Source organism: Aquila chrysaetos, chromosome 12 (genome assembly GCF_900496995.4).
Source record: "Aquila chrysaetos chrysaetos chromosome 12, bAquChr1.4, whole genome shotgun sequence".
Classification (NCBI taxonomy): Eukaryota; Metazoa; Chordata; class Aves; order Accipitriformes; family Accipitridae; genus Aquila; species Aquila chrysaetos.
The window spans coordinates 3,582,000-3,608,961 of NC_044015.1; the positions used below are offsets into that span (position 1 = coordinate 3,582,000).

Below are 26,962 nucleotides of genomic sequence, written 5' to 3' on the forward strand. Positions count from 1 at the left end.
AGGGTGCAGGGGACTTCCCTTTCCTGTATTGGACCTAATTGATGACCGCTCTTAGCAAAAGGCTGGTAGCTTCATTTCTCTCCAGTGGCAATGCTGATTTAAAAAAAAAAAAAAAAAAAAAAAATCAATAAAATATCCTCTACCTTCAGTTGTGTCAGTGCCATTCTGACGGCCTGAACTGAAAATGGGACTTAAAAACCTCATTTTTTTTTGTTCTAATGTGGAGCATTTCAGTGGGGGCTGTGCACACAGGTGTATTGGTTCCAGTCAGGGGTGCGGTGCAGCAGGTAAGTGGCAAACATCTGCTGCAGGTGAAGGGCAGAAGGTGGGATATTTCACCTTCTCCTGCAACAAGTAAGAGTTTTAATAACACAAATTGAAAGTGATTATTTTTGAGTGGGAATTCTTGTGGCAGGAGGAGAGCTGAAGCTTTATGCTGAAGACAGGGTTTCTTGCCCTTTCCTCAGTTTAAGAGCTGCACGGCCTCCAAAATTAAATTCTTCTTCCAGTAATGGGAAACAAAAAGACAGTGTTGTTGTGGGCTTGATTCTGTCAGCAGGATGTTGCTGGCTCAGAGGCAATGGTAGCGCTTCCCTCGCTGTCATCTCTCCCATTGAGATACATCAGTATTATCTCGATGATGCTGAGTGAGTGAGGACCACTAAAAGTTCACCCACAGGCTTTGTTGCCCAAAGCTGTCCTCCACACTGTATCCCATCAGGAAGCTGTTTGAAGTGTAATCGCCTGTAATTGTTAAATTGTTGTCTGGTGCAAGGTTGGATGCTGGTGCCTGTATTCTGCTCTGTGACACAACTGCGTCGTGCTCCCAGAGCCCGAGTGGTGTCAGAAATCCTCAGTGTGAAAAAATAGCTTGAGTGGGGTGCTCTAACTGTTTTTAGAACTACTATGTAGGAAAAAAAAAGTCACAACTTGATCTTTGTGTCTTAACCCTTCTCCCTTCCACCCTCTTGCCTACAAGCTTCAAGATGAGCTCTCAGGAAAGCCCTCTGCATGTCAAAGCGTCGAGGTTTAGTTTCACCTTTGCTTTCTCAGTAAGGAGAATCTTGCTTTTCCAACAGCCCCTTCTCCTCTCTCTCACCCCTCTGTACACAGACAGAAGTACTCTGGTGATGAAACTGCCCCATTAAACTCAGTTGTAGTTCACCTGTGGGTTTTTTTTTAACATTACAGTTTCCTTTTGCGCAGCTGTGCTGACCAAAGGTAAACCGAAGCAGGGTGGTGTAGGAACCTCAAGCCAGCCTCGCTATCGCAGAAAATGGAGGCATGAGCTGCGTTTGAGTGGGTGCGTTTGCTGCTGCTGTGAGGAGGAAGGCTTCCTGCAAAGTCCTCCTGGGGAGGGAAGGGGGGATGCTGCTGTGCTACAGGAAGAGGAGCAGCAGACTCATCACTCGGTATTTTGTACTGTGGAGAAGAAAAAATAAGCCAGCCCTGCTGCGTTTTGCTTCACAATAACGACGTTAGCAAAAAACGTTGTGGCACATTCCTTGGAGCGGGCCTGGGCGGCAAGCCGGGCCCACGCAACCGCCTCCCGGGCCGTCGGAGCACGGCGATGGCGGTCTAGCCCTGCTCGGTGGGGGTTAACCTCCCGCCCGAGCCGGGCTCTCCGCTCCGGTCCCGGTGCCGGTACCGGTCCCGCCGCTCGCCCTCCCCGGCCACGTGGCGGCGGGCGGCGCGCAGGAGTGACGTCACTGCGCGGCGCCGCGCAGAAGGTCACACGCTGGGCTCGCAAGATGGCGGCGGCGGCGGGGGTCGGTGGCTGCCGGGTGAGCGCGGGGCGGCGGCTGTGGGGGGGGGAAGAGCCGAGGGCCGGGCCGGCTCCGCGGGCCGGAGATGCGCCTTGGGACTGGGGAGGGGGCGGCGGGAGAGAACGGCGGGCCGCGTCCGCCGCCCCGTGAGGTGCGGCCCGGCCGGGAGCTGGGGACGCCGTGAGGGGGAGCGCCGGGGCTGAGCGCCTTGGCGGTGCCGGGCCGGCACGGAGAGCGCCCGGTGCTCTGGGCTGGGATGGCGGGTGCCGTCTGGAGCCGGGCCCAGCCGCGGGTTCCCTCCTCTTACCTCCTGCCCGGTCGCACCGGGCGTTGCGGAGGTACCGGCGCTGCTGAGGTGGAGCGACCGGCCCGGCTCCGGCCCTGCCCTGCCCTGAGGGCTGTCAGGCCCGCATTGAAGGCGCCTGAGGGCAAGTGGAACCAGGCACTGGCTCCTCTCCCCGCTTCGGTGTCCCTTCTTGCGCTGCCGTCAAGCTCAGCAAGGGACAGCCCAGGCCCGTTTAGCCCAGATCGGTCTTGGAGCTTCCAGGGAGTCTTCACAGAGCTCTCTGTGAGGCTGAGCTGCTCCACCGATGGCCTCTTGCAAGGTTTAAATTTAAACGTGAGATTTTCCCACTGTGTTGAGCAGGTGAATGGGTGCGTGAACTGAATGCAAAGGTTCTGGCTTTAAAAGCCACTTGGTAGCATGATGTGCTTTGAAGGTGGTTGATCTTGTTTTGTGCCCGATGTTAAACATGGAATTAAGCATTTCTGCTCAGTCGCATGGAAGAATGTCTCCTTCGGTCAAGAACTGCAACCAGTTAAATCCAGCAGGCAGTCTGCCCCAGGTTTTAATGCTGTTCTTACAGTTAATAGAGATTTTTAAGGTATGCATATAATACCTAGCTTATTCTTGCTTGCTACAAAGCCTGGCCTCAGTGATGACTTGGGCAGCAAGGTTCAAAGGTAGGCTGTGGGGGGTATTTCCTTCCTTTATATTGATATAGAGATACAGACTTTAAAGTGTCAAGTTCAGCAATCCAACTTAAGTATAACTACAGACGCAATAAGTAAGAGGGAGCTGAATGTAAAAGATGTGATTTAACAGAAGCACAGAAACAGTGAGTTAATGTAGCGCATGTCTTTGGGCCAGCAGGATACGTGGGGCAATTATGCCATTACTTCTCAGCGGTAAAGTCTGGATTTAGCTTGTGGTGTTTGGCAGTGCCGTCAGTGAAGCCACAGGACCGGACGGTGCGGCTCTTTACAAAATCTTTTCAACATCTAGGAGCCTGATAAAGAGAGGGACACGTTATTGTTAGCTTGGACACAGAATTAAATATTCTCTGCTTACAAATTGTTTTCCAAAGTCTTTTATTGGCAAAGCCCATTTGATTTGGGTTTTTTTTCCCAGGTTTTTTATTTTTTAGGATGAGCAGTTTGAGAGATGGTCTGGTAGAGAAAGAGCTTGGGTTGCATGATTTGGTAGCCATCAAGATCAGGAGGTTAGTTTGAGGTAAAAGGTTCAGCTTTTGCCTGACTAGAGGCCAGGGATAGGCCAAATACGGAGTAAAGACAAGAATCTATGAGCTCTGCATAGTCTGCTTTCAGTATAGGATGGTGGACTGAAGGATTGACCACGCGATGCAAGAATTTGCAGCTTGTGATCTCAGCAACGTGCAGCAGAATTTCTCAGTGATCATTCTGTGATCTAGGCTATCTTTTCTGTTCTGTGACTCAAGGCAAAAGGTGTTTGTCTCTCACTCCCAGCAGCACAAATATATACAGGGGCTCCTGAGTTTCCTCCACAGTCACGAGAAAGTTATGTTTGCAGCCAGTTTTCCTAGAAAAAATGGTATGCTTCTCATCGCTAACAAATGTTTCAACTCAAGCGTAGATTTACTTGTGATCACCATTTTCATAAAATCAGGGTTCTGTGAAGGACGTGTGTTTTCTCAAGTGATTGTGAAAAGTGTATTGCCCTGTTTTGGACCGCAACTTTGGTTTTATCGAAATGAACTTGTAAGTGGATATAGTGCTGCTCAAACACATAACAGAGTTTTCATGGATGACTCTTACCAAACCAGCCTCCAGTGTTTCTTGGAGCACTTAGGATGTGTTCCCAGAAGACCAGTGAATATTTTCTATTTGCAGTGTTCTTTCCTTTCTCCCCTGGCTCTTTTTAAGACTCCTGTCATCTTGTATTGTGCACTAACCTGATCTTATGTTTTCATTGCAGAAATGTCTCATCAGTGGCATGTGGCTTATATCCAGAAGATACCCAGTTCCTGCAGTCCACAGGGGTACAGTGTATAGAATGAGCAGGCCTGTTTTGGAGATTCATCAGGTTGGTTAACAGCTGATTTTTTTTTTATTTCAGGCCGAAAGTGGTTTCCCCATTAGAGTACTGATCTACTAGATGTGGATATGTTTCTGAGAAGCACCAGTTCTAAGTTGAAAGCTTCCACTTTTTAAGATACATCTGATGAACTCAAGGAATTTTGTAGTAGCTGAGTCCAAGAGACAGAGTTCAGGAGTGGTGCTCTGGTAACTTCATCTACCAAGTTGTTTCAGCCTGAACTAACCTCTGGAGTTAAACTTCCTCTGGAGAAGCATCTTTTTTAATGGCTATATAGAGGTACTTCACAGGGTATTAGAAATGTGTTGGGCATCTGGCTGTTTTGAGGGTAAGCTGCTGCTTTTTCAAGGTTTTCCACAACATTTAATACGTTAGAAGTGACCCAGTGCTTGGCTTAAGTAAATCTACCTGCTGGCTTTGATACTTGTTTAATTTAATGTCTCTTTGGATTCTACAACATGTAATGATTTTCTTTAGTCTAGATGCTACTCTTCTGGAGGAAGAAAGGGTTTTATATCAGGTTTTGTGGAGAACATCAAACAGGAATTAGCAAAAAACAAGGAGATGAAAGAAAGTATTAAAAAATTCCGAGATGAAGCTAAAAAGCTAGAAGAATCTGATGCGCTTCGAGAAGCAAGGAGGAAATATGTAAGTCTTCCTCATGAATTCCTTTAATATTTTCATTGCCCAGTCACTGAGCTATCACTGTTCTGAATGTAAATTTTGAGTCTTTCTGCAAACGAACTGTTTAGTTCAGCATGCCTATTTTTATGAGAAGTTCTGTTTGGCTGGAATTACTGACTGGTAAATGGATGCCTTAGAGTGTTTCGGGTTTTGTGGTGTTTTGGTTTTTTTTGAAAATCTTTCCAGCAGACCCTTCACTGGATTTGCCAAATAATGAGCAGATAAAATAATGATACATTAAATTTAATGTTGGCACTATTTAAATACTTCTTTTGCATTCTTTGAAGAACTATAAACAGCATTACTTGCAAAAATGAAATGCTGACGCTGGTTATTCAAGTAGTGTGCTCCCTAAGATGTAGCCCTTTTCGCCCTCAATTACAGTATTAATGGTGTGTGCTATGTGCTAAACTGTTTTTGTGTATTTTCTGTCCTCATAGTTACATGCAGCATGTTTTTTTCCACAGAAAACCATTGAATCTGAAACAGTGAAGACCTCAGAAGTGATTAAAAAGAAACTTGAAGAAATAACTGGTACAGTTAAAGAGGTAAAATGCAGCTATGGAAGAACCTTTCCCTAAGGCAGCTCTGCTCTAAGATTATGTGTTTTGTGTGCCTTTGAATTATCACCCTTTTTTTCTTGGTGCAAGCTGGTTGCTATTCCAAAGGTGATCACTATTCTGAATCTTTAAGGCCAGAGTCGTTAACAAAATTGCAGCAATAGTGTATGATAGATTTCTTATTCAGTTAGTGTATGGTCAGAGGACAGGCACTGTCCAGTGATTCCTCTCAGATTTGCAGACTGGAGATGGTCCTTATGGTTCTGTGTTGTCTAGCAGGAAAAAAAGCCTGAAGGTGGTTCTTCCATTGGAGGGCAGTTAGAGCAGTGCTGGAAGATCACCCAGGAAAGTTGTTTAGGAGATGTGATGCTCTTCACGGGCACTTTTTGCTACTAATGTGATAGGGCTTTGGGCTTCTTGCTGCATGTTGAAAAAGACTTGCAACGTCAGAGGCTCCAGGTGTTGTAAGTAGAAGTGTTGGTGGTATAGTTGAAGTGCTCTCCTCTCAGCATGCTGTAAGTGATCCCATGGCTCTCTGTGTCTTGGCAATAACAAAATGCCTGGAGGAGCAGGCGTCGTTCATACCTAACAGGTATGAGTGTCTTCCATTCTAGGCTCAGACTGTAAAGATCGCTGTTTATATGTAGATCTGCTGTTAAGCAATTGAATTCAAGTTATTTTTTAGGCTGGGACTAAGCACTACAGCTTGTGCTCATTTACTTCATTTCTTGTCCGAGTTCATCCAGGCAGCAGATGTATTTGAGTGTTTAGTATGCTTTGACTTTTATCTCTGGAGTAAATTTCTGAGGAGTCTTCCTGATAGTATTTTAAATATGGAATAAATCAGGTGCATGTGGCACCTGTAGAAGCTGATCTGCAGTGTTACAGTATCTGTGAATTCAGCTGGTACAAAATTGGGCTATTTGGGCAGTCCTCAGTGCGATGCAAGACCTTTTATTCCTTATTCCCTCTTTTCTGCCCCCTTCTCAGCGTGGGCACCATTGTGAAGTTCACAACCATTCAGGATCTCCCCCCTTTGCTTCCAGAGGAGACAGGGAATGACTTGTAGGACAGGGCCTGCTGCTCTGGTAACCCAGTGATTCCTGCATGCTCAGACTGCAACTGCTGTGAGTCTCAAGGCTCTCACAAGGAGGAGGAGAGAGCCTTCCTTCCGCTGTAGACCTGTCAGTACCCGGGAGGTGGCACTGAGCTAGAAGAGTTGGAGAAGGGCTGTTGTTGCAGCATCTGTCACTGTGACAGCTACTCCCAGGCACCTGAATCTTGTTTTTCCCACATATTGATTAGAGTAATTAAATCAGTGGTGACCGAAAACTTATGCTCTTTCTCTTAAAGGGAGTATGAAGATCATCTGCAGTAAGTTACACTGAGAGGTACTTCAGGAGGCTATTCCTTATCTGTCAGTTGAACTGCATGGACTTCATGCTCATGGCTAGGCTGCTTCAGAGCAGAGTCAATTTAGCTGTTTTCAGCAGTGGTTTAAGATCAAAGCCTGTGTGATTGTTTCCACCACTTGCAGTCAGGTGCAGGATCCCCGCTGAGAAACAGCCAGCCAAACACTGGAGTTAAACTCTGTGCAATATGAAGTTTTTGTGGACCTGGTCCCCGCTCTCTGCTGTGCTCCTTCACTCTCATTCTGTCTAAATGTGCTTTGGCGTAGCTTAACTGTGTGTACAGTTACGAGGTGGATGTAATGCTCTTTGCTGATGTGGACATAACCATTATCTTTTCAGTACTGTGGAGGGTGCTATAAGCATCTTTATTAGACAAATCTCATTGAAAAACAGGGAAAACCATTTCATACTGTTACCCTGTCATTTCTCTTCCTCTGAGGTTGTGGCTTGTGACCTATCCAGGACTGGTTGCCTGCTGCCAGTGAGATTTCCCGAGATCATCGAGGATCTGTTCTGTGCCAGTTCAGAATGAAAGGGTGACTAGCTACTGGGAGAGTCCTTTTAAGCTCTTGCATATGAGATCCTGGCTCTGTAAACACAGCCAAAGTGATGTATATGAAGATGTTGGATTGAGAAAAGCGTTTCCTAATTTTGCAGGAAGAGTTGCATAGCAGAGAGCTATCTCAACCACTTTTATACCCTTTCTTAAGAAGCGAGAGCTACCTGATTGTTTCAAAGAAAGGGCTAGGGTATTTTAACTCTGGCATCACTGGTCCTTCTCTTTGATGTCAAGAAAAAATGTATTTTTTTAAATCTGTGGGTAGCAACTATTACAAATGCGTATGGTCCCATGAGTAGCTAAAATTGTTGTTCTGCACAGAAGTGTTGACTGATGCTACAGTGCCAAGCCACTGTGTCCTGGTAAGTCTCCCCTGTGACTTTTAACTGTGTGTTCATCTTAGGTTTGGTTAGTCTTGTCATGTATGCATTAAGAGATCTTTAGCATTCACAAAGAGGACTTATTAAAAATAAGTTTTCACTTTAAATGACCTTTTCTTTCTTGTTCTGTTCTGTTGCAGAGTTTGGATGAAGTAAGTAAGAGTGATATTGGCCGAAAGATAAAGGAAGGTGTGGAAGAAGCAGCAAAAACAGCAAAGCAGTCTGCAGAGTCAGTGACAAAAGGAGGGGAGAAATTAGGCAAGACAGCAGCCTTCAAAGCTATTTCTCAGGTACGTTAAGTCCTATGCCTCTGTAGGACCCAGTGCTGTGGACACAGCTCATTAACATGGAAGTTATGTGCAAGTTTGTGCTGAGTATAAAATTAAATGCAAAATTCTTACAGCAAGACCTTGTGAGCCATTGGAATAAGCTGATAAATTCAGGAGATGTGTTGTGCAGGTCTAGCATTCACTCAACAACCCTAGAAAAGTGTAAGGCTCGAGCAGCTGAGCTTCTGCTAAAATGTGTTACTGAAAAAATTGGTTGCTGTGCTTGTGGAGTAGGGTAGCAAATGTCTTCTGTAGACAGGTACTAGTGGTACTCTTGGGAAAAAACTGGCTTGCTTAAAGCTCTCCTTTTCTAGAAAATACATAAGTGCTCATATGTTTTGATGTCACCCAATCAACTGGCAATTAGCCTAAAAAGAAGTGTTCCCCTTGACTGGTTTCTCATGCCTCCTCTGAAGCCTTGGCTTGAGCCCTTGTACGAGGAGGTACCAGGCCAGGCGGAGTATCAGTTGCATCAGTCATGTCAGTTCCCCTCTTTCTCTGTTTCTAGTAAGACATCATCTGCTAAAGGTCACTTCTAGCCATAGCTGCAGGTCACATTATACACTATTATTTTTTTTTCTTTTTCTGTAATGAAACCTGTTATCTTACTGCAGCAGCCTCCTAATCTAAGAACTGTTTGTTCCTTCTATGAAGCAGGCTGCTAGGCCAGACCTTATGAGCAGGCAATGATTTTATAGGACCTTAAAGTAAATTTTTTGAGGCGTAAAGATTTGTTTTCCCTGTAAATGGGTAAACCTTTTGATTCATTGTCAGATTTAACTGATTCACAGACATTTTATAGGCTATGAACAGTTCTTACAGCTTTGCTATACTTTCTAGTATGTATGTAGAATTTAGAATATTCAGTCTACTGCTTCAGGAACCCAAATACTCTATCTTAGAAATTGTAGTAGTAGTCTCATTTTGAGATCCCCATTGCTTCAGTATTTAAGAGATATTTTATTTGTATAATCTAGAGCTAGATGATATCCACAAGGGCTTGTGTCTTGTTCTCTTCTCTGCCAGGTCCCTCAGATGGTGTTTTATAGTCAGTAGGAACAGACTGAGCTTTGGAGCTTTTTATTTGCTTATCCTTGATGTTTAAAGTCACTTAAATTCCAATTTCTGCTTCATATCAGGTCTCTGACATCTATTCCATCTAGGCCCTGAGCACTGTTGTAACTTTCTTCAGGAAGGAGTCACACTGGCTTTCATTAGGGGAGGATGTCTTATGCTGGCAATGCTGTGTTGGACGCTTGGTGTGTTCTCCAGAAAATTCCTGCATAAAATAAAGTTGAAAAATAACAGCCCCCATAAAGCCACATGATGCTTTGGGCTACATAACTTACATGTTCTAAATAAAAATGCAAATTGGGAAAAGCTGTATGGAGTGTTTATTAAAAAAAAAAACAAACCTTTCTGCCTGCATGTGTCTAGTTGTAATAGGAAAGTGTACTTACTGTGCAACAGATCTTTTGTAGGTACAGTCGTTAGAGAAAGTACTGCTCAAAAGTTCAGTAATAAAATCAGAGCAGCCAAGACGAAAGAGAAACACTAAAAATGCCTTTTAGTCCCAATCCCTCTTGAAGTGTATGACAAAAATTCCCAACAATGGTTGCGGTAGGGTGCAGCTTCCTCTTGGCAGAATCTGAACTAAGGATGTAGCTGTTCACTGACAAGATGTATATCAGTCCAGATTTATCAAGTCCTTTTTCTTGATGTAGCTTCACCCGAGGGGGAGAATATCTCCTCTCTCTCCTTTAGTATAAGGTCCACTACTGTGATTTCCGCTCCCTGCACGCCCCCCCCCCCCCCCCGCCATCTCTTCTCTGGCAAAACCCGTTTGTTTTGAAGCTATTTTCTCAGCTAGAAGGTGTCTAGAATTCTATAAAAAGTGAGGATCCTTTTTGTTTTGGGGAAAGCAATACTTCTGTTTGTTTAAGCTTGGGCCTAGAACCTGGATTTCATTGACCTTTCAGGTGGCTTTGCAGTTAGTTGTTGGTGTCCTGAAGTCTTTCTTTTCCTCTACTTTTGGATACTAGGAATCATTCTTCCTTCTACCTGGGGCTTGTCAGTCTATCAGCAGCTGCTGGCTGCTGTTGGGGGCTGATACACCTGCCTTCCTCTGACGTGATTTATTCCAATTTAAACTCTGTAGACGTTACCCCCTTATCAGCTGTAAGGTTTGACTGTGTCCATTGCTTCTACTATATTGTTTTTTTTTCTTCAGGTTGATTCAATACAACCATCCATTTGCTGTCCTAGTCTGTTAACTTCTTAAGCAGATGGCGTTGGTACTGGTGTGTTTGTCAGTAGACATCAGCAAAGAAGCAATTGCTGAGTAAGGGAGAGGAAAATAACCTGTGGTGTCTCACCTTTTTTTTTTTTTTTTTTTTTCTTCTTCAACAGAAGCAATTTTCAGTTTCTGGGAAAGGTGGGGAACAGTAAATCAACCTAATAGGGATCTTTTCCTTTCAGGGAGTAGAAACCGTTAAGAAGGAAATAGATGAAAGTGTTTTGGGGCAGACTGGTCCTTACAAACGTCCGGAGCGACTACGAAAAAGAACAGAATTCTCAGGCGAGAGGATTAAAGAGGAGCGGATATTTGAAGCTAATGAGTACGTGTTGGATGTAATTTAGGGTGAATATTTCTGTGTATAATCTGGTAAAAACTTTAAAACTTAACTATGGGTCAGGGGTGGTTAAAATCCAAGTGCTGAAGTGAGACTGTGGGGTGGGGCGTGACCTAGCAGAGCAGGTAGGTTTGAGAGCAGATTTCCAGCATAAGTTGATGATACTGAATCTTCCGATGGTGAAACTGGGTACTTAAAATTATGAAGTGGGTCCATAATGTTCTGACAGGAAATTTTGACTTGCACATGTGTTATGTTTTCTCAGTGCTAACGTCTTGCTATTGAATTACGTTTGGCAGGACTAAGTCTGAGCTCGTTTGCTTTCTCTGCTGCCTTGCTCCACTAAGTCGTGTATCATTTATGTGGTCTATCAGCCTCAGTGATACTGCATGCTGCAGTGATACTCGTCAGGATGTCCTCCTTTTTATTCTCACTCGGCTGTAAGTTACTTGTTCACAAGTACCCATGTTTTCTGCACTTTCTAGGGAGGCCATGGGTGTGGTGCTGCATAAAGACTCAAAATGGTATCAGCAGTGGAAGGATTTCAAGGACAACAATGTGGTCTTCAATAGTAAGTGTTCCAAAGACAAAGGAGTAGCACATTATTTTCCCTGTTCTGATTCTTGCTGTGTTGGATCTAATGCCATCTGTGCAAGTAGTCTCAACATAATGCAAATCATAGCCATTTTTTTTTTGTTGTAGCTGTTGCTGTGAGGTGGTGTGAATGGGAGGTAGGCGTAGTTGACAACACTGCAGCTTTTCTAAGCTGCTCCATCTGTGTTTGGACCCCTCCCCCAGTCAGGCATTGTTTTTGATCAGTCCCTGCTCCCTGTAGGTACCAAAACCTGCTTTTGCCATTGCTTACAGAGAACTGAACTCTGTTCTTTTTTTCTATTTTTTTTCTAGTCATATCTACTCTGGCACTGGGAAGAGGCCAGAGCATGCATGCAGGCATGTCACCAGGGAGAGGGCAGGCAGATCTCTTCTCCCTGACCTTGAGCTTATAACGAGGAAAAATCTTGTCTTCAGTGAGCTGGTTTCTGTTGTCATCTGCTTAGAACTCTGGAATGTGTGGGACTTTGCATCCTTTCTGTTTTTATTGCAAAAGCTAAAAATACTGAATATCTGTACTGCAGTGGGCAATAACTTTTGATAGTTACCTAGACACTTAATGTTTCTGAAAGGCATAAAGAAGCCTGAGACCAGAATCCTTCAACAAATCAAAATAATTGCTGCCAGTGTACTGCAGGGTAAATGACTTGTTAAGGAACAAAAAGACCGTGTAAAAGTGCAACATACAATTAACTTTGGATTGTGTTTCTTCACAACTTCTTTTAAAGTGGAGCTCCTTGGGAGGTATCCAAGAATAGGTTTTTATATCCTATTTGTTAGCTGGGGTTGAACCATGACACCTTTCCAAGAAGAGATCCTTATAGCTCCTAAAACTCCCCACATGTTGCATCCTCCACTCCGGTGACATCTGCATGAGCTCTGTGCATTCTCTAGATAGATTTTATGCATCCAAGACTGTGGTTTTGCAATTCAGGCAACACTGCAGCTGTGGCTGTAGCAGGCTCTACAGTGTGGGTTCTCCCTTTATGTACCTGTACCAAGAACACTGTGTGTTTTTTGGAAGGAGCACAAGCTTCAGGGCAGGATTCCAAATGTTAATTGATGTGGTGGGAAGAAGCCTCCCTGCAGGGCCCATTATCCTGCAACTACCTTCTGCAGTTCTGGTCCATCTGATGATGTCCAGAGACAGATAATGGGTTGGTTGAGCCCTTAGTTTGTTGCAACAATGCCTGCTTGCTTAAATGTTTTGGTTTTGGTTTTTTTGTTGTGTGTGGGTTTTTTTTTTTTTTTTTTCCTTCACCCCCTGCCCTTCTTTTTGCCTTTGGGATTTTGCTTTGCTGGAGTTCTCCTTCCCCATCAATGCATTCTGTAGCTTTGTGACATGCTTGGCTTGCTTTCTTATCAAGGTTGAGAAGTACATAGAGCTGCTTAAAAACCGCATCCTTACTGATGTAGTGCTATTTTATTAAAAATTGGCAAGGTTTAAGGTCTATTCTTGATTTCCCCTCCGCCCAGTTAAACTTTCTGATGTTGGTTTTGCATCCTGCTACTCCTTGTAGCAGACTGAATCAAGGGGTGTAAGCAGACTGTTACTGGTGTAAGCAAGTCTAGTGTATTTTCTATCTGGAAATCTGCATAGAAGGTCCAGAGTTTCTGGCAGCTGAAGTCAGAGAAACCATCATTCTCCTAGTGACAGTTATTAATAGTTAAGAACATTGCAGGAAGATGAGGAGAAAAGTAACTTTTGAAATTGATACTTGTTAATCAACACAGAGATTTAGAAGAGAACTAGCAGGTTTGATCTGCAACCCATTGCATGTTGTTTCTTAATTCAGGAATGTAGTGGAAGGACACTGCTGCTCATGTCTCCTCTCCTTTCAGGGTTCTTTGAAATGAAAATGAAGTATGATGAAAGTGATAATGCATTCATTCGAGCTTCCAGAGCTGTCACAGACAAAGTCACTGACTTAATAGGTAATGTTTCACCGTTGCTGTGAAAGTGCCTCTCTAGCCTTTTAGCTCTGCTCCTACTGACTGTTAGTGCTGTTGTCCTCCATGTGTTACTAACCTTTGGGACAGATTCTGGAGCTTTATAATATTTTGCATGGATCATTATCCAGTATCATGCAGTGTAGCAACCTGCTACAGGATCAGAAGAGCAGTGCGATGTCAAGTGCTTGTATGGGATAAATCTCAAGCCTAGCTTAAAGTCTGCAGTCATTCCCAGGTGACTGTTCCTTCCCTCTGGTATATAACCAAAGGTTTTTATCTTGTTTTCTGGTGGCGGTTGTCGTGCCATCAGTCTCACTGAATTTTTTTATTAGGTGGATTGTTCTCGAAGACAGAAATGTCTGAGGTTTTGACAGAGATACTCAAAGTGGATCCATCCTTTGACAAAGATCGTTTTTTAAAGCAATGCGAGTATGATATAATCCCCAATGTCTTGGAGGTAAGGTGGGGGTAGAGTATGATGCATTTGTTTGTTTTTTTTTTTTTTTTTTTACTGTAACGTGGAAGATTTTTCTTTTAGTTTTCTGATGCTAAAATTAAAAACTGTGACAGTATTTGCTTCTCAAGCATCCAGCTTTGCACAGAATATGAGATAACCTTGGGAAAAGAATCCCACATAACAATTTAGTTTAAAACCATATTTCATAATTTAGTAGACTAGCAAATTTTTTTTTGGCCTCGAAAACAGCTAACCATCTTCTCCCGTGAGAAATGATATGGGTGTCAGAGGGATCAATGTGAAGTAGGTGAATGAACAGTACTGGGAAAATGATGATATCAAATATTGATAAGGGAAAGAATGTACTATGTACTACTGGATTCTAAGTGATCTGTAACTGCTTGGGAAGAAGACCAGGTCATGACAAATGGTTCAGTGAAAATATTTCTGGCACTAGTCAAGGAAGTATGTGGAGCTTAATATTTTTAAAGACTGAGGTATAAAACCACTGAGAGGATAGCACTGATGAAGGATGTGACCTCAAGTATAAATGGATATAGTTCCTCTCACTGTAACTATATGTCAGAAAAGACAGAGTGAAAGTAGGGGATTTGAAAAAGTACAGCAGAAATTGTTTTGAGAGATTTGTATGAGACGGAAAAACTGAGGCTTGAGGAGATAAACAAATGCTGAGGGAGCAAAGTGTTATTTTCTCATCCTACAATACAGTGTGGTGAGTGATTGTATCTCACATTGATATATACTAATACACATGAGGTAGCTTTATAGGGTGAATAAAAAATAATCTGGTGCTTACAGATGCAAACATCAAAACTGATGCGTAGTTAGGTTTTGTCACTGCTGTCTTTGTAGTGACTGACTTGTGTATCAGATCTGTGACTGGAACTGTAATGTCGGCAGTGCCATGTCACTAAAGCAAGCTACAAAAAGTGGGCTCTTGACTCTTGGAGAATGAATTTTTCACAGAAGAGGTTTTTTCAAACTGTAGGCAGCCAGCTTACAGACGCCATCAAGTATGATTTATAGGCATTATATTGAAAAATGCCCTGACACGTATAACTAACTTTATTTTGAAATCTGCTGAATTCCCAGCATCTGTCTTGTTATGAATTCCAGGTGTTTATTATACCGTGTTTTAAAGATAAACCTTTTCATGAGTTGCAGCATGATTCTTCTGTTCATTCTGTGCCCTGAATTTTTTGCAGTCTTGCAGACTGCAGCTCTACTTCTGGTTTGTACTCCTGCTTCTGTTAGATCCCACCTCCCACAGTGTCTGGGTAGTGTACATTCTGCTGACTTTTTGGACAGGAAGGTTTAAGATAGCTTTTATCTTAATTGTTGGAAGGTTTATGTACATCTGACTCAGTATGTGTGTGTTTATAGAAGTTCTTACTGCTATTCCTCTTTTGAGGCTCCTATCCTTCTTCAGGGTTTCACAAGATGTAGAATTTAAAGTAGTTTGCTGCTGAAAGTGCTGATAACTTCAACTCTCTGGTAGAGGAGGTGATTTACAATGTTCATATTTTATTTGATTTTCCTTTCTTAGGCTATGATGTCTGGAGAGCTTGATATCCTCAAAGATTGGTGCTATGAAGCGGTAAGTAGAGCTACTAAAAATGTCTGAAAAGGTTATGATTCTCTCCTGTAAGTAGGTATATTGTGCTTTCTTTGCTTGCAAGCTGTCCAACTGTTACATCTATAATGTTGCTTACCTGCTTTGCCCAGCTGCTTCCCCATGTAACATGTTCATACTATAAAACACTAATGCAGTCAACAAGTGTACATGCTGAACTTCTGCAATAGTCTGGATATGAGAGAAGAGCTTCTTTAGAGACAGATAGCGAACCAAGAGGTAAGCTCAAACTAGTCTAATTAGCTCTAGTTCTGCACTGCCCTTCTTGATTGGGATGGGCTTTAGTAGAGCCTGTATCCCAGATATGGGGTGAGAAAGGTGCAGAGACATGTGAGCTGACCCAAAAAGATGATGCTTTTCTGCTTACAGAGTCAAGTTGACCCTGGAGTTACTACACAAGCACAGTTCCACTGCAGTATCCCAGCAAATAATCCTGGCAGGCTGAAGTTTTTTCTGAAATTGCAGCATAGATGATCTGCAGCCTAGATAATCTCACTGCAGAAAACTAAATTTTGTTTTGTTGTACAAAAACTGATTTTGTTTTTGTACTGGGATAGATTTTCAGTATTGGATGCACTTCTTGAAATGGTAAATATGAATTGATTGTGATTCAGTGATTGCATTATTGTCCACTTCACTTCATGAAAGCAGATCCTTTCCTGACAACACAGATGGACATTTGTTCTGGTCTTCACTCTGCTCCAAAATAATTGTGTTGTAGGCAGTGCAGACCCACACTTTTTCTGTTTTGAAATAATTTAACTGCTTAAAGTGAATGTTCTCCTTACTGATCACCACCACCAGAGGGCTGGAAGTGCACACGCTGGAAGAGGCAATTTTTTGTATTTAATTTTTGCGTTGTTGTTGTGATTAACATCTTCGTAACAATATTGCACTACATAAGAGTAAGATACTTAAAGTAGTCTGAAAGTAAAGAAAGTTCTTTATTGGTTCAAGCAACCTTTGAAATGACACCATAGAATTCCTCTCAAATCTCTAGAGGGAAGTAGCAAATTCACTGCAGTTTATAAGACAAAAAGCAAACCCTTCCAAGCTAGTTGTAGTTAAAAATTAAGCTCATAAGTCAAGAATCATCCATAAAATAAGCCAAGGGAGGACGTGAGAGTCCTATTAATGTGAATCCAGGAGATGAAGTCTCTTGAACAGGATCATGCCACAAGTGTTAAGTGTGTGATATTGATCACTAAAGTGTTGGAATACAAACTAGTAAAGCAAAAATTTAAGTGGCAGGTATACCAGCTGAGCTGCAGGTTGCTGTCAGCCCACTGGCTTAGGTATAGTTTGTGGTTCATAGAGCTGTCTTTGCCTACTGTCCTCAGAATCCCTGATCTGTAACTCCAGCTTCGCTTTAGTGACTTTGCCAGTAACTTCTGTAGGATATTTGCATTTAAATGCTTGTGATGAAGGTTATAGATCCGTGGTGGGGAGGTAGGTAGGGACTGCCTCCTGTTTGTTTGATACCGGCCAAGAATATGGTGATAATGCTGGAAGCAAGTAGAAATTCACTGTCTCCAACAACAGTTCTCGATGCATAAATAATGAAGCATATGTGCATGTGCCTAAAAGGAGCCAGGAAATGCTGGTCTGCCTCCAGGGTCTGGCTGGGTATTAGGAAAATAGCTTGGTTCCCAGACTGTTTCTCCTTGTCTGCTGTCAAATCAGAATCACAAGCGCCTTGGCTATCAGGTGCACTCAGTGTACTTACTCTGTTGTGAATGATGGAGCTCCTGTTCTGGCCAGGGGAGGTGGGATTTTTAGTGAGAATTTGGTTATGTGAAGCCCAGAGCATTTGCTGTAGCTGTTTGATACCTTGCAAGACATACGCGTTCAGCATATTTGCAAAAAACTGACTTTTTTTCTTGTCTTTTTTTGGTGGTTCTCTCTAAGTAGAAAATCCCATTTTCTTTGTGACAGAACAAATTCAAACATGTAACACAAGTTTGTTGCTTCATTTAGACTTACAGTCAGCTTGCTCATCCAATCCAGCAAGCCAAAGCCATGGGTCTCCAGTTCCACTCCAGGATTCTTGACATTGACAACATTGACGTGAGTGTCCTTTTCTATCTTTCACCTTGGGGGATGAATTAGAAACTCATGACCTAAGGAGGGGTTTTCTTCTCTGCACTGACTGCTGGTTTTTTGCCTCATGCTACTCTGGTATTTGCTGTTCCTGCTAACAGAGGAACAGATCACCGCTGCTGGAAGGGGAGAGGTCATGGGACAGATTTGCTACTGTGTGATCAAGCCTAAGTTACGGCATTGTGGTTTGTCTCCTCTCTGTTAGGGCAGCTTGGTCTTAATCGCCAGCATATGGATTGAGAAAGGCTAATAATAAAGGCAAATAGCACTGACCCAGTGCTTTCATGAAGGGCTTTGTTGGTGCTTACTCTGGATGATAATGCACAGAACTTCTGTGACTCAAGGTTGTGTTGTGCTGGTATGGCTGTTAGAGAGACTTAACCGCTGTTCTGGATGGCTCTTGATGAGTGGGGAGATAATGACTGTGAGTGGAGCCACTGCCTCCTTAGGAGCAGTGTTGGTAGTTGGGGACTCTGGCCAAATGTCTGCACGGTTGTAATGCTCTCTGTGCTTCCCTTTATTGAGGAGCCAGAGGTGTTATTGTTGCACTTAGCAGTAAGCCTACAGTAGTACTTTCATTTAATTAAGTCTTTAGTGTCATCTGTCACTGGCCCCCAAGTTTTCTTTCAGATCTTTCTTTCCTGCAACGGCAAAGGTATCTCAAAGAAATTACCACCTTTAGTCAGACCTTTCATATCCCATAACCAGCTCTGCCTCAAAGGAAATGTGCAAGGGGAGAAGAGGAACAGGGCAGCTGTGCTTTTAAAACATGTGTGGAAGTAGTCTGAAGTCAAATCAGCTGTTTGCCTTTGTCATCAAAGGTGCTAACTCAAAGGCAGCAACATTCAGTACATGTTTCTGTTGGAACCAAGTACTTGTCCAATACACTGCAGCTGTGCAATATTATACTCAATAAAATTATAGGCTGAATCCATTCAGACAATTACCGTAAAGCCAGCTGCAGGGTCATTCCCGTAGGAACAGAGAACACAGAGCTATTTAACAGGGGTCTAAACCCAGCAGTGATCTGGTCCAAGGTATGGAAATGGAGCATGGTGATAAAAGGATGCTGTTCAGAAAGTGCGAGCTGTTCCAGATGCTGTTGGGTGTATTGGCTGGCCAGATGTTTCTTACTTGCGGTGACACCCCTGCAAGACAAGAAGTCAGGAAGAATTCAGCAACCGTCATGGAAAACCGAGAGAGCAAAATCTGATGCTGTTGGTGGTCCGCTGAAAGGAGGACTACTGACAGAGAAAAATCACCATCTGCTGCCCTGTGCAGGAGTCTCTCTTTTTGTGCCCACATGATTAAATAACTGGAGTGGGTGCAGGAGAGCACCAGAAACGTGAGGAAATGCCCCACAGCAAGAGACTTCATTTGACCTGTGTAGCCCTACGAAAGAAAACCTGGAACTGACTTTATTAATGACCACATATCTTTACAGAGAGCAAGAATATTATTTACAGGGCATCTCCTAACACAAAAGGCTAATGTCTGGTCCTCTTCCTAGGACTGTTTTGCCTTTTGGTCTTGATAGGCTTCTTATTTTCTCTCATCCGTCTGGGTTCAGAGGAAGCCATTCCTACATCTTCAGTAACTCTGAATATTAACTGCAAGCATGTGCCAATTGAGCAGGAAGATTTCTGTGGCATCTGCAATTCTCTTGATTATTTTCAGCAATAAATAATGTGGTCTAACAAAATTAAAGCTATGGAAGTAATAAACATGATTGCTTTTTTCTAAGCATCTTACTTAAGCCAAACGTTTTTCTGTATTGTTAGTGTCTAGGAGACTTGATTTCATTGTATGCTAAATAACCTTTCCTCTATAGGTGCTAATTAGTATAGAACTGTGCATGGTTTCTGAGTGGTGGCTGGAAAGACATTTCATTATTAACTTGCTTTAGATGCCTGTATTTTTGCATGAAATTTCTCAAGAAAATTGCATCTTAGCTGGAAAATGGTCATGTTCCATAACCAAGTGCAGTTCTTGTTATGCTGTCTGTATTGCAAGGGAGGGGGATAAAGGGTGTTGTGTGTTTAAATTTTTAAATGTCTTTCCCTATAGGAGATTTATGGGACTATGTTGAGTGTTCTCGTCCAGAAAAACAATTCAGTGAGTTTGGGGAAAGAAACCCCAAACATTTAGAAGATTTAAGGGAATTCACATGCTGCAAAGCCTGCAGTATTAGAAATGAAGTCAAGTCTTTCAAACATAAGCATCTGAACTCATGTTTCAGATACCTGCTTAAGCACTCTGTACTTCACTAGACATCTGCTGTCTTTAAATTTAATGATATTTTGATCCTTGATATTTATTAGGACTACTTATTTGGCTGCCTAAATGTAGTTTTAAGTATGTGACTTGTGAAACAGAGTTTCTGAACTTAGTGTGGGAGGAGTGATATAAATACTGTCTTGATTATACAGCTTTTTTGGGATCATAGTACTAAAAAAATAAAGCAATACCAGTATGGAAGTCTTTGTGCCTGTAAGGGATACAGCCTGGTCAGTGATACGGTCCTCCTCCTCCTTGAAACCCACATGCAGATTTATGTTGTCAAATTATCAATGCCAGGTGGCGTCATATAAAATGTCTGTCATGGAAACTGGTCTGACAAAGAGCCGTGAGATCTGGTTTTTGGTACTTGGGTGGAAGGCATTATGCATTGCTGAATGAGTCAGGCTGGTTCCAGAAATGTAGCGTGGACTGGGATGGTGTGAGTTATTGCAGAGCTAGGGAACTGATTCCTTCCGATTAAGCAAAGGAGCATTGCAGTAGTGCTGAGTTTTCCTCAGGGGAGAGTAAACTATATATATATATATATATATATATATATGCCTTTGTGAATTATGGCACGGTCTTGTAACTGTCTCTTGTGATATGTTCTTATGTGATAAAATGCAATGTTTTTGAAACAGTATCTCTCATATACAAAAGAGTATAATCATGCTTCCTTAAGTTTGAGGTAGTATGATTACCTTTTTGGGTAACATAGCCAGTAACTCCAGAGTTACTGAAGAGCGAGATGTTCTGTAGCATACTGCATTCCCACAAAAGAGGCAGAAAGAGGGTTGTATTTTTTAAGAGCACAGCTTTGGGAAACAAAACTTAATTCTCCATTCCTCTTTGCATTTCAGTTAATAAGTTCTTCAAATATTTAACAGAGTGACCTTAGAATAGAGGAAAAAAAATCCTGTCAAACTAAAGGTTGTCACCTTGAAGTTGTCCTGTTACTTAGTTCTTTTTATCTAGTTCAATACAACTTCATGTCAAAGATTCATTTAAAAGCAAGAGAAAAAACTTCAGTTGATATACTTCCTTCAGAAAATGTTATTTTTTTAAGAGCAGGGTTTCTTTTATTTTTGGTTTCTAATTTGGAAATAATGAAACAGAGCTTGTTCATGTTTCCCAGATTTTTAGACTTGGAAAAACTATGAAAACTTTCAGAACAATTTTGGAAAAGCTTTTAAGTACAGGGAAAGTTTTGGGGAAAATGCTTTGCAATCAGGTCTACAGCATCTGTATTAACAAAGCAGGTAAAACCTGATTAAAATAACTAGATTCAGCTCAGGGAGAAGATGGGATTGTTAGACGTGTCGAGCCATCGCAGTTGTGTTAAATACTTGATGCTTTTACATTAATCTGCAGAAATTGTCTGTTTTCTAATGGAGTTTTCTTTCATTACAGCTGGCTATGGGGAAAATGATGGAGCAGGGACCAGTATTAATCATCACTTTTCAGGCTCAGGTCGTGATGGTAATTAAGAACCAGAAAGGGGAAGTGGTGGAAGGCGATCCGGTAAGTGATGCTTATCGGCTGTATACAGTTTCCCTGCGTCTTCTGCTAGCCATCTCAGTTGTTCTAGGTTCATCTAGGTGCATCTAGAGCAGTGGGTGTCTGCACATACTCCATTCACTGGTATGTGTAATATTGCATCTTGTGGGTAAGGTCTTGGTTCAGCTCAGTTTGGGCTATTTATTCCTCTCAGACTCCAAGTGTTACGACCCATTTCATATATGAGGAGAGTCTGCAAACATCTAGAATGGACAGAGAAAGGGATATTTTAAATTCACACTGAGGAGAGGAGCTGGAGCTATGACCACCAGCAGTGCTTTCCCTTCCAGTTGCTGGTGTGCCTGGCCAGCACTCTCCCTGCCTGCAGTTATTGCCTGCGAGTTCTGCTCCTTTGGCACCCTCTGGGACAGAATGAACTGTCCTGCTGTAGATTAAAACTCCATCACACAGCTTCCACCTGATCCTGTTCTTTCTTTCTGCCTTTTCCTTTCATAAAGGGCACTATAAGAACAGAGTACAAGGATGTTTGGCAAACAGGGCGGGAGCTGGAGTTAAGTCATTTGCAGGAGATGGGGAAAATCACTGAGTTAATGTTTTTGGCTACTGCCTCACTACACTAGTACAAAATACCTTACAGCGCCACAAGCCTTTACTTTCAGGAAACTCTCCCATATCCAGTTGTATTAAATGCTGTACATGGTACAGGCTTCTAGTAGGAATCTCTGACATAGGGTGATTTGTGCAGCAAATCTCTGGCATCTCTGTGGATTGTACTTCACTGTGGTTTAGCTTTTAACACTGCGAATCCAGCCTGCCTGTTTTGTTGTGAGTGATGCTAAACTGAGCTTGTCAGACGTAACCACAGAATATGCTTGTTACCAGAGTTAATGACACAGCAGGCTCGAGGAGCCTGTGCGTTTTCTGGAATACCTTTGTTCTCAAGTGGCTGGCTATCCAGACAGCTCTGGCTTGCATTGTGTCTGTGCAATGTTTAAGTAGCTTAATGATATATAATGGGGGACATTGTGAGATGCCTGGAGCTGGCAGTTCCTAGCAGACTTCCATTAAAATTAATACATGCATTTAATAAATATTGGCTTTTTGCAGCCATTCTCTTCAGTCCAGGCTGTAAGTTTACAAAAAAAGGGACTAACTTTAATGATGGGGCCCATCTGGACTGATTTACAATCTGTCACATCAACTGCAGGGGAGGAGCAGCTGATATAGTGATTTCTTGCATTAAATTACTGCATTCCTAGAAGATAGATATTGATGTGATAATTATTGAACAGGATATCAAAGTCTGTTCGCTGTCTGATTTCTCTGGAGCAGCATTAAATCAAGGAGATGCATTAAAATTCTCCATTGGAAACAAAACTTCAGTTTTAATCAAATGTCAGGTGCAGGCTGGCTGGTGACTATGATTTGGTGTTAACTGCTGAGCTGCTCCTGCAGAGTATTGAACAAATGACGTTCAAGGAAGAAGGAGTCTCAAATTGTAAACTCTCTAAATAGAAATCATATGCTTGTAATTGCTGCGGTATTTTACCTAGTTGCAATTGTTCAAGTTCCCACTGCTGTGCTGCAAGCTCACCCCCAGTGAGATGTGGGGAGACCAGGCAGCCTGTGACGGGGTTTGACCCGGTGTTGTGGTAGTTAACATAGGGGATCCCCATGGAGCACCACAAAATCAATCTGGGAAAATGAGGCCTTAGACAACCCATTGAGCAATGCTGCGAAGTCAAGGGAATCTTTTTAAAATTAGGTCCTGAAGGACTGTGAGACAGGATGCTGTTTGTCATAGCAGCCTGTGGGATTAAAGGACAAATTTTTGCCTTGCATGCATGGCCATGATAGAAATCTGCCTTTGGGAGTCCACATGTTTGCTGTCCCACTTTCTGTGAATATATGCAGCAGCATGCACTGTACATTGAGGATTAAGATGTACCCTATTAATAAAAGCACCAGATTGGAAAACCAGAAATCTCACTGCTTTGGAAACACGTAATTTTTATGTTTTATCACGTCTCATTTCCAGGAAGAAAGCTGTGTTACTTGTTCAGTACTGCATGCTCCAAGATCACCAGCAACTCTTAAGCTTATCTGCTGTTCATCCCTTCAGAAATCCTATGTTCAAGAACATAAACTTTACCAGATGTAGCAGAGCTTTGATGCTGAAGTGTATGATTAAATTGCCTTCCATACACAGTCTTACAAAATGGACTTTGAAAATCACGAATCACAAAAATCATACAGGTTAAGGTTCAACTGGCAATGTTAAATCAGTTATGTTACCTACGTCATCTTGAGCTTATACTTAGTGTTCTATACTCAGGAAAGATCTGTTAGCATTGCTGTGATTAGTACATCAATGTACAGCCTGTCTCGAGCAGGCAAAAGTTTTGTTGTTTTTCTTCTCTTGTCCCTTCTGCTCTTCCTTCTGACATAACCTAAACATCTGTATGACTCAAGTTTTCAATCACTGTTAACAATTCTGAGCAGAGCTGAAGCAAATTAATCTTCTGAAACACTGAGCAAGAAAAAAATGGCTTTATGGTTTGTGATATTTCTAAAGCATTAGTTTTCTAATGACTGGTCTGGTACAGAAAGTCTCCCCCCTCACATTTGTGTACCTAAATTATAACCTATAAAGATTCACACATTCGATCAAAACTGTAGTAGTTAAGTACACATCTGGGAACTGAGCCAATGCACAGTCTGATCCCTCAGTTGTACTTTCTTGTCCGAGGGAAATACTCTCCATGGTTAATGGTTAGATGATAAAATCAAAATAACCTTTGGTTTGCAGAATGGATCTGTGACACTGTGCCAGATTTGGGCTCCTGGCAGCCCAGTCTCTGATGGGCAGTGTCACCTCTCTCCTGGGAGAGGCAGAGACTTTGTCACAGGTAGCTGCAGTGACTCTTCAGAGAGTTATTTTCATAAGACCATGAGTGATGGCCTCAGGATGTGCTGAGATACGGCTTTCATCCTTATTCACTTACTATGAACAAAACTGCTGTCATTCTCAGTACATGCATCAAGGATGGAAAAGCTTAAGAGTTTTTTCTTTCAGTCTGTAACCCCGTATGGTGAAAGCACTGTTTGCACAGCAAAGATTTGATTGCAGAATTAGTGTGTGTCTGTGGCTGGACTTGGTATGATCTGATTTTCATTGATAAATATTGGGGTTTTTTACTCTCTGTCTCTCCTCAGACCCAGTGATAATAATTTCTCGTTATTTTGAGCTGCTCAAATTGAAGTGTGAGAGCTAGTGATACAGCTGTGGGGAGGGGATGCAGCTCAGGCTGATGTGGGAGAGGCAGAGTTAGAGCCGCAGGAAAGAGCCTAAACTTGATTGAAGGTTACAGAGAGCAATACAACCTGGCAGCTGAACCAATTTGAAATGAGAAACTTATATTTAAAAATAAGGTCAAATATTATCAAACTTGGCAGTGGTGCCAGGTAATGTATGTCAGCCAGAGATATTTGGAAACCCTAATTTTGTTTTTGGAAGTCAAAAGCTTATCTGTTCCTGACTGTGATAAGTTTCTAACCACAGTCTAGTAGATGTTGCTGGAGCTATCCTTATTTGGGACCTTCAGGCTTAGAACCAGAGAGCAAAATCACAAGAACAATCTCTGGAGGAAGTGTGGAGCATGTCCCCATCAGCTCTGAGCTAGGAAGTCTGTGGCCATCACCCACACTCTAATGACAGGATTTTCCTTCCAGGACAAGGTTCTGCGGATGCTGTACGTGTGGGCACTCTGCAGAGACCAGGATGAACTCAACCCGTATGCTGCATGGAGGTTATTGGACATTTCCTCATCGAGCACTGAGCAGGTTCTCTGAGAAGAATTGCATCCAAGGGCTTCCTGTACCTCCCTTGAAGCAACAACATCTCTGAACTTGCACCCATCTGCTGTCTGATGGACTGTGGGGGAAAGAGGCCAGACTGGTTCCTTTTCAGAAGAACAGGCTATTCGGTGTGCACTCGTTATACCAATCCCTATAATGAACTGGACAAGTCTGACATATCTGCCTTACATTTTGCTGTGTAGCATTGCACTGTAAGGATGTACGGTAGATTTCAACGTGAATGGTCTAAGACACTAGCAGCTGCTGTTGGCTCCTTTTTTAATTGTGGCTGAAGGAGGCTGATTTTGGGTCCTGTATGTTTCCCAGTGCTTCCAGTGATGGACAGAGGTGGGTATCGGAGAGTGAGATGTGATGGGTCTAGTTCCCATCTACTGTCATCCTCTGGTGGCCTCAAAGCATCCCTGAAAAGATCTTAGAGGTGCTTTTAAGGCACGTCGGTCTTAGCTAACCTACATGTCTTGTACAAAGTTGCACCAATAAGCCTTCTGTTGCTGCAGTGTCTTGCACTTTACCAAACCAAATACAATCAGGACTTTGCACATGACTCTTTGTTGGCATGGAGCGGAGTCAGGATGGAGGTGTTGGCATCATCAGGCAGGTTCTCAAGGCCAGTTGCAGGGGTGGAGTTTGCTGCCAGTGATAATATTGATATATCCACAGCTTTGCAGGGGGAACATTATTGTTTCTGGTGTTCTGTTCTTTGTGTCAGCTGGTACCACTAAAGAGCGCACAACTGCATTCCTCTGTTGGGTTCGTCTGATGGTGTGGAGGAGACAGGCTGTGACTGGCTATGAGGAAGCAGGCAGAGTGCTACAACAGCGGTCAGGAGTAGGGATGGAAAGACGAGCAACCAATGAGTAAATAAACAGGTAGAACATCACCTCTTGTAGCTCAGGTATTTATTATGTGAGATGAGAAAAGAGGGTGCAGTTCACACACCTACTGTGTAAAGTGCATGGCTTTCTCCACCAGACGGACATGTGCTACAGGGGGATGGCACACCTGGCCTGGGGGTCCCAGGTAGCAACTGGAAGACTTCAGAGGGTGAGCTGCTGGCACGCTGACACGGACTCTTAGGTTTTGGGCTTCTGCTAGAGGCTCAGTTTGGGAGCTGTGACGTGGGTCGATTTGTCAGCTGCCTCCTCTTAATGGAAAGTGAGGTTGGGGGAAAAAATATTGATTGTGGAATAGGAAATCAAAGGACTGATCTCTTGCTGCGTTCTGCCTGTCTGCAAAACAGGGTGATGCAGGACAGCACTTCCGTGACGTTATGATTAAAGAGACTATTGCCAGTTCTTCCTTCTCTCCTGAGTGTCCGGATCAGTTCCTTTGAATGTAAATGGGATTAACTCACAGCCCTTGGGTGAGACGTTTAACTCTAGCAGCTTTCCTAGAGTGAGAGGTGATGAGTGTGGCAAATTCAATAGCAGAGTCTGCCCTGTCCCCTTAGAAGATGCCCAGACCTGCTGTCTGGCAGCCACCTAGATATTTCTGCAGTTCTCAGGGCAGGCTGCGGGTGGGACATGGTCACTGCTGCCTCCCTAGTCACACAGTTTTCTCGCTGGTGCTTTTGCCAGTGAAATAATTGCAGATTTTTACTCAAATATCTTAAGCACTAGTACACAAACTAAAGTTCTGAACAGAATAAATTCCACAATGCAGAAATCGGCTATTAAATAGGGAATCCCTGTATCTGACTGCTTTCAGAAATGGTGGATGAATGTTTGATGTGGGGCTCATTCAGTGAGGCTCTTTCTGGGACAGATCCCATGTAACATCTCTGCACACAGGCTGTATCATGTGTGTGGGGACTTACCATTTTTTTGAACA

At 42.8% G+C, this 26,962-nt stretch overlaps 1 protein-coding gene across 2 annotated transcripts; it reads left to right on the forward strand.

The window, feature by feature from the left end:
- The first annotated feature begins 1,700 nt into the window (after nucleotides 1-1,700).
- TIMM44 (translocase of inner mitochondrial membrane 44) lies at nucleotides 1,701-26,427 on the forward strand. 2 transcript variants are annotated; one of them, XM_030033370.2, is made up of 13 exons: nucleotides 1,701-1,784; nucleotides 4,003-4,110; nucleotides 4,600-4,770; nucleotides 5,274-5,354; nucleotides 7,858-8,007; nucleotides 10,525-10,664; nucleotides 11,165-11,250; nucleotides 13,134-13,226; nucleotides 13,577-13,701; nucleotides 15,269-15,319; nucleotides 17,333-17,422; nucleotides 21,146-21,256; nucleotides 24,986-26,427. In XM_030033370.2, the coding sequence occupies exons 1-13, from the start codon at nucleotides 1,752-1,754 to the stop codon at nucleotides 25,103-25,105; spliced, it is 1,359 nt and encodes a 452-aa protein (XP_029889230.1). In that variant the 5' UTR covers nucleotides 1,701-1,751; the 3' UTR covers nucleotides 25,106-26,427. The 2 variants fall into 2 exon arrangements, with proteins under 2 accessions (XP_029889230.1, XP_029889232.1); XM_030033372.2 differs by lacking the exon at nucleotides 1,701-1,784 and having other exon boundaries at nucleotides 4,605-4,770.
- The last annotated feature ends 535 nt before the right edge of the window (nucleotides 26,428-26,962 follow it).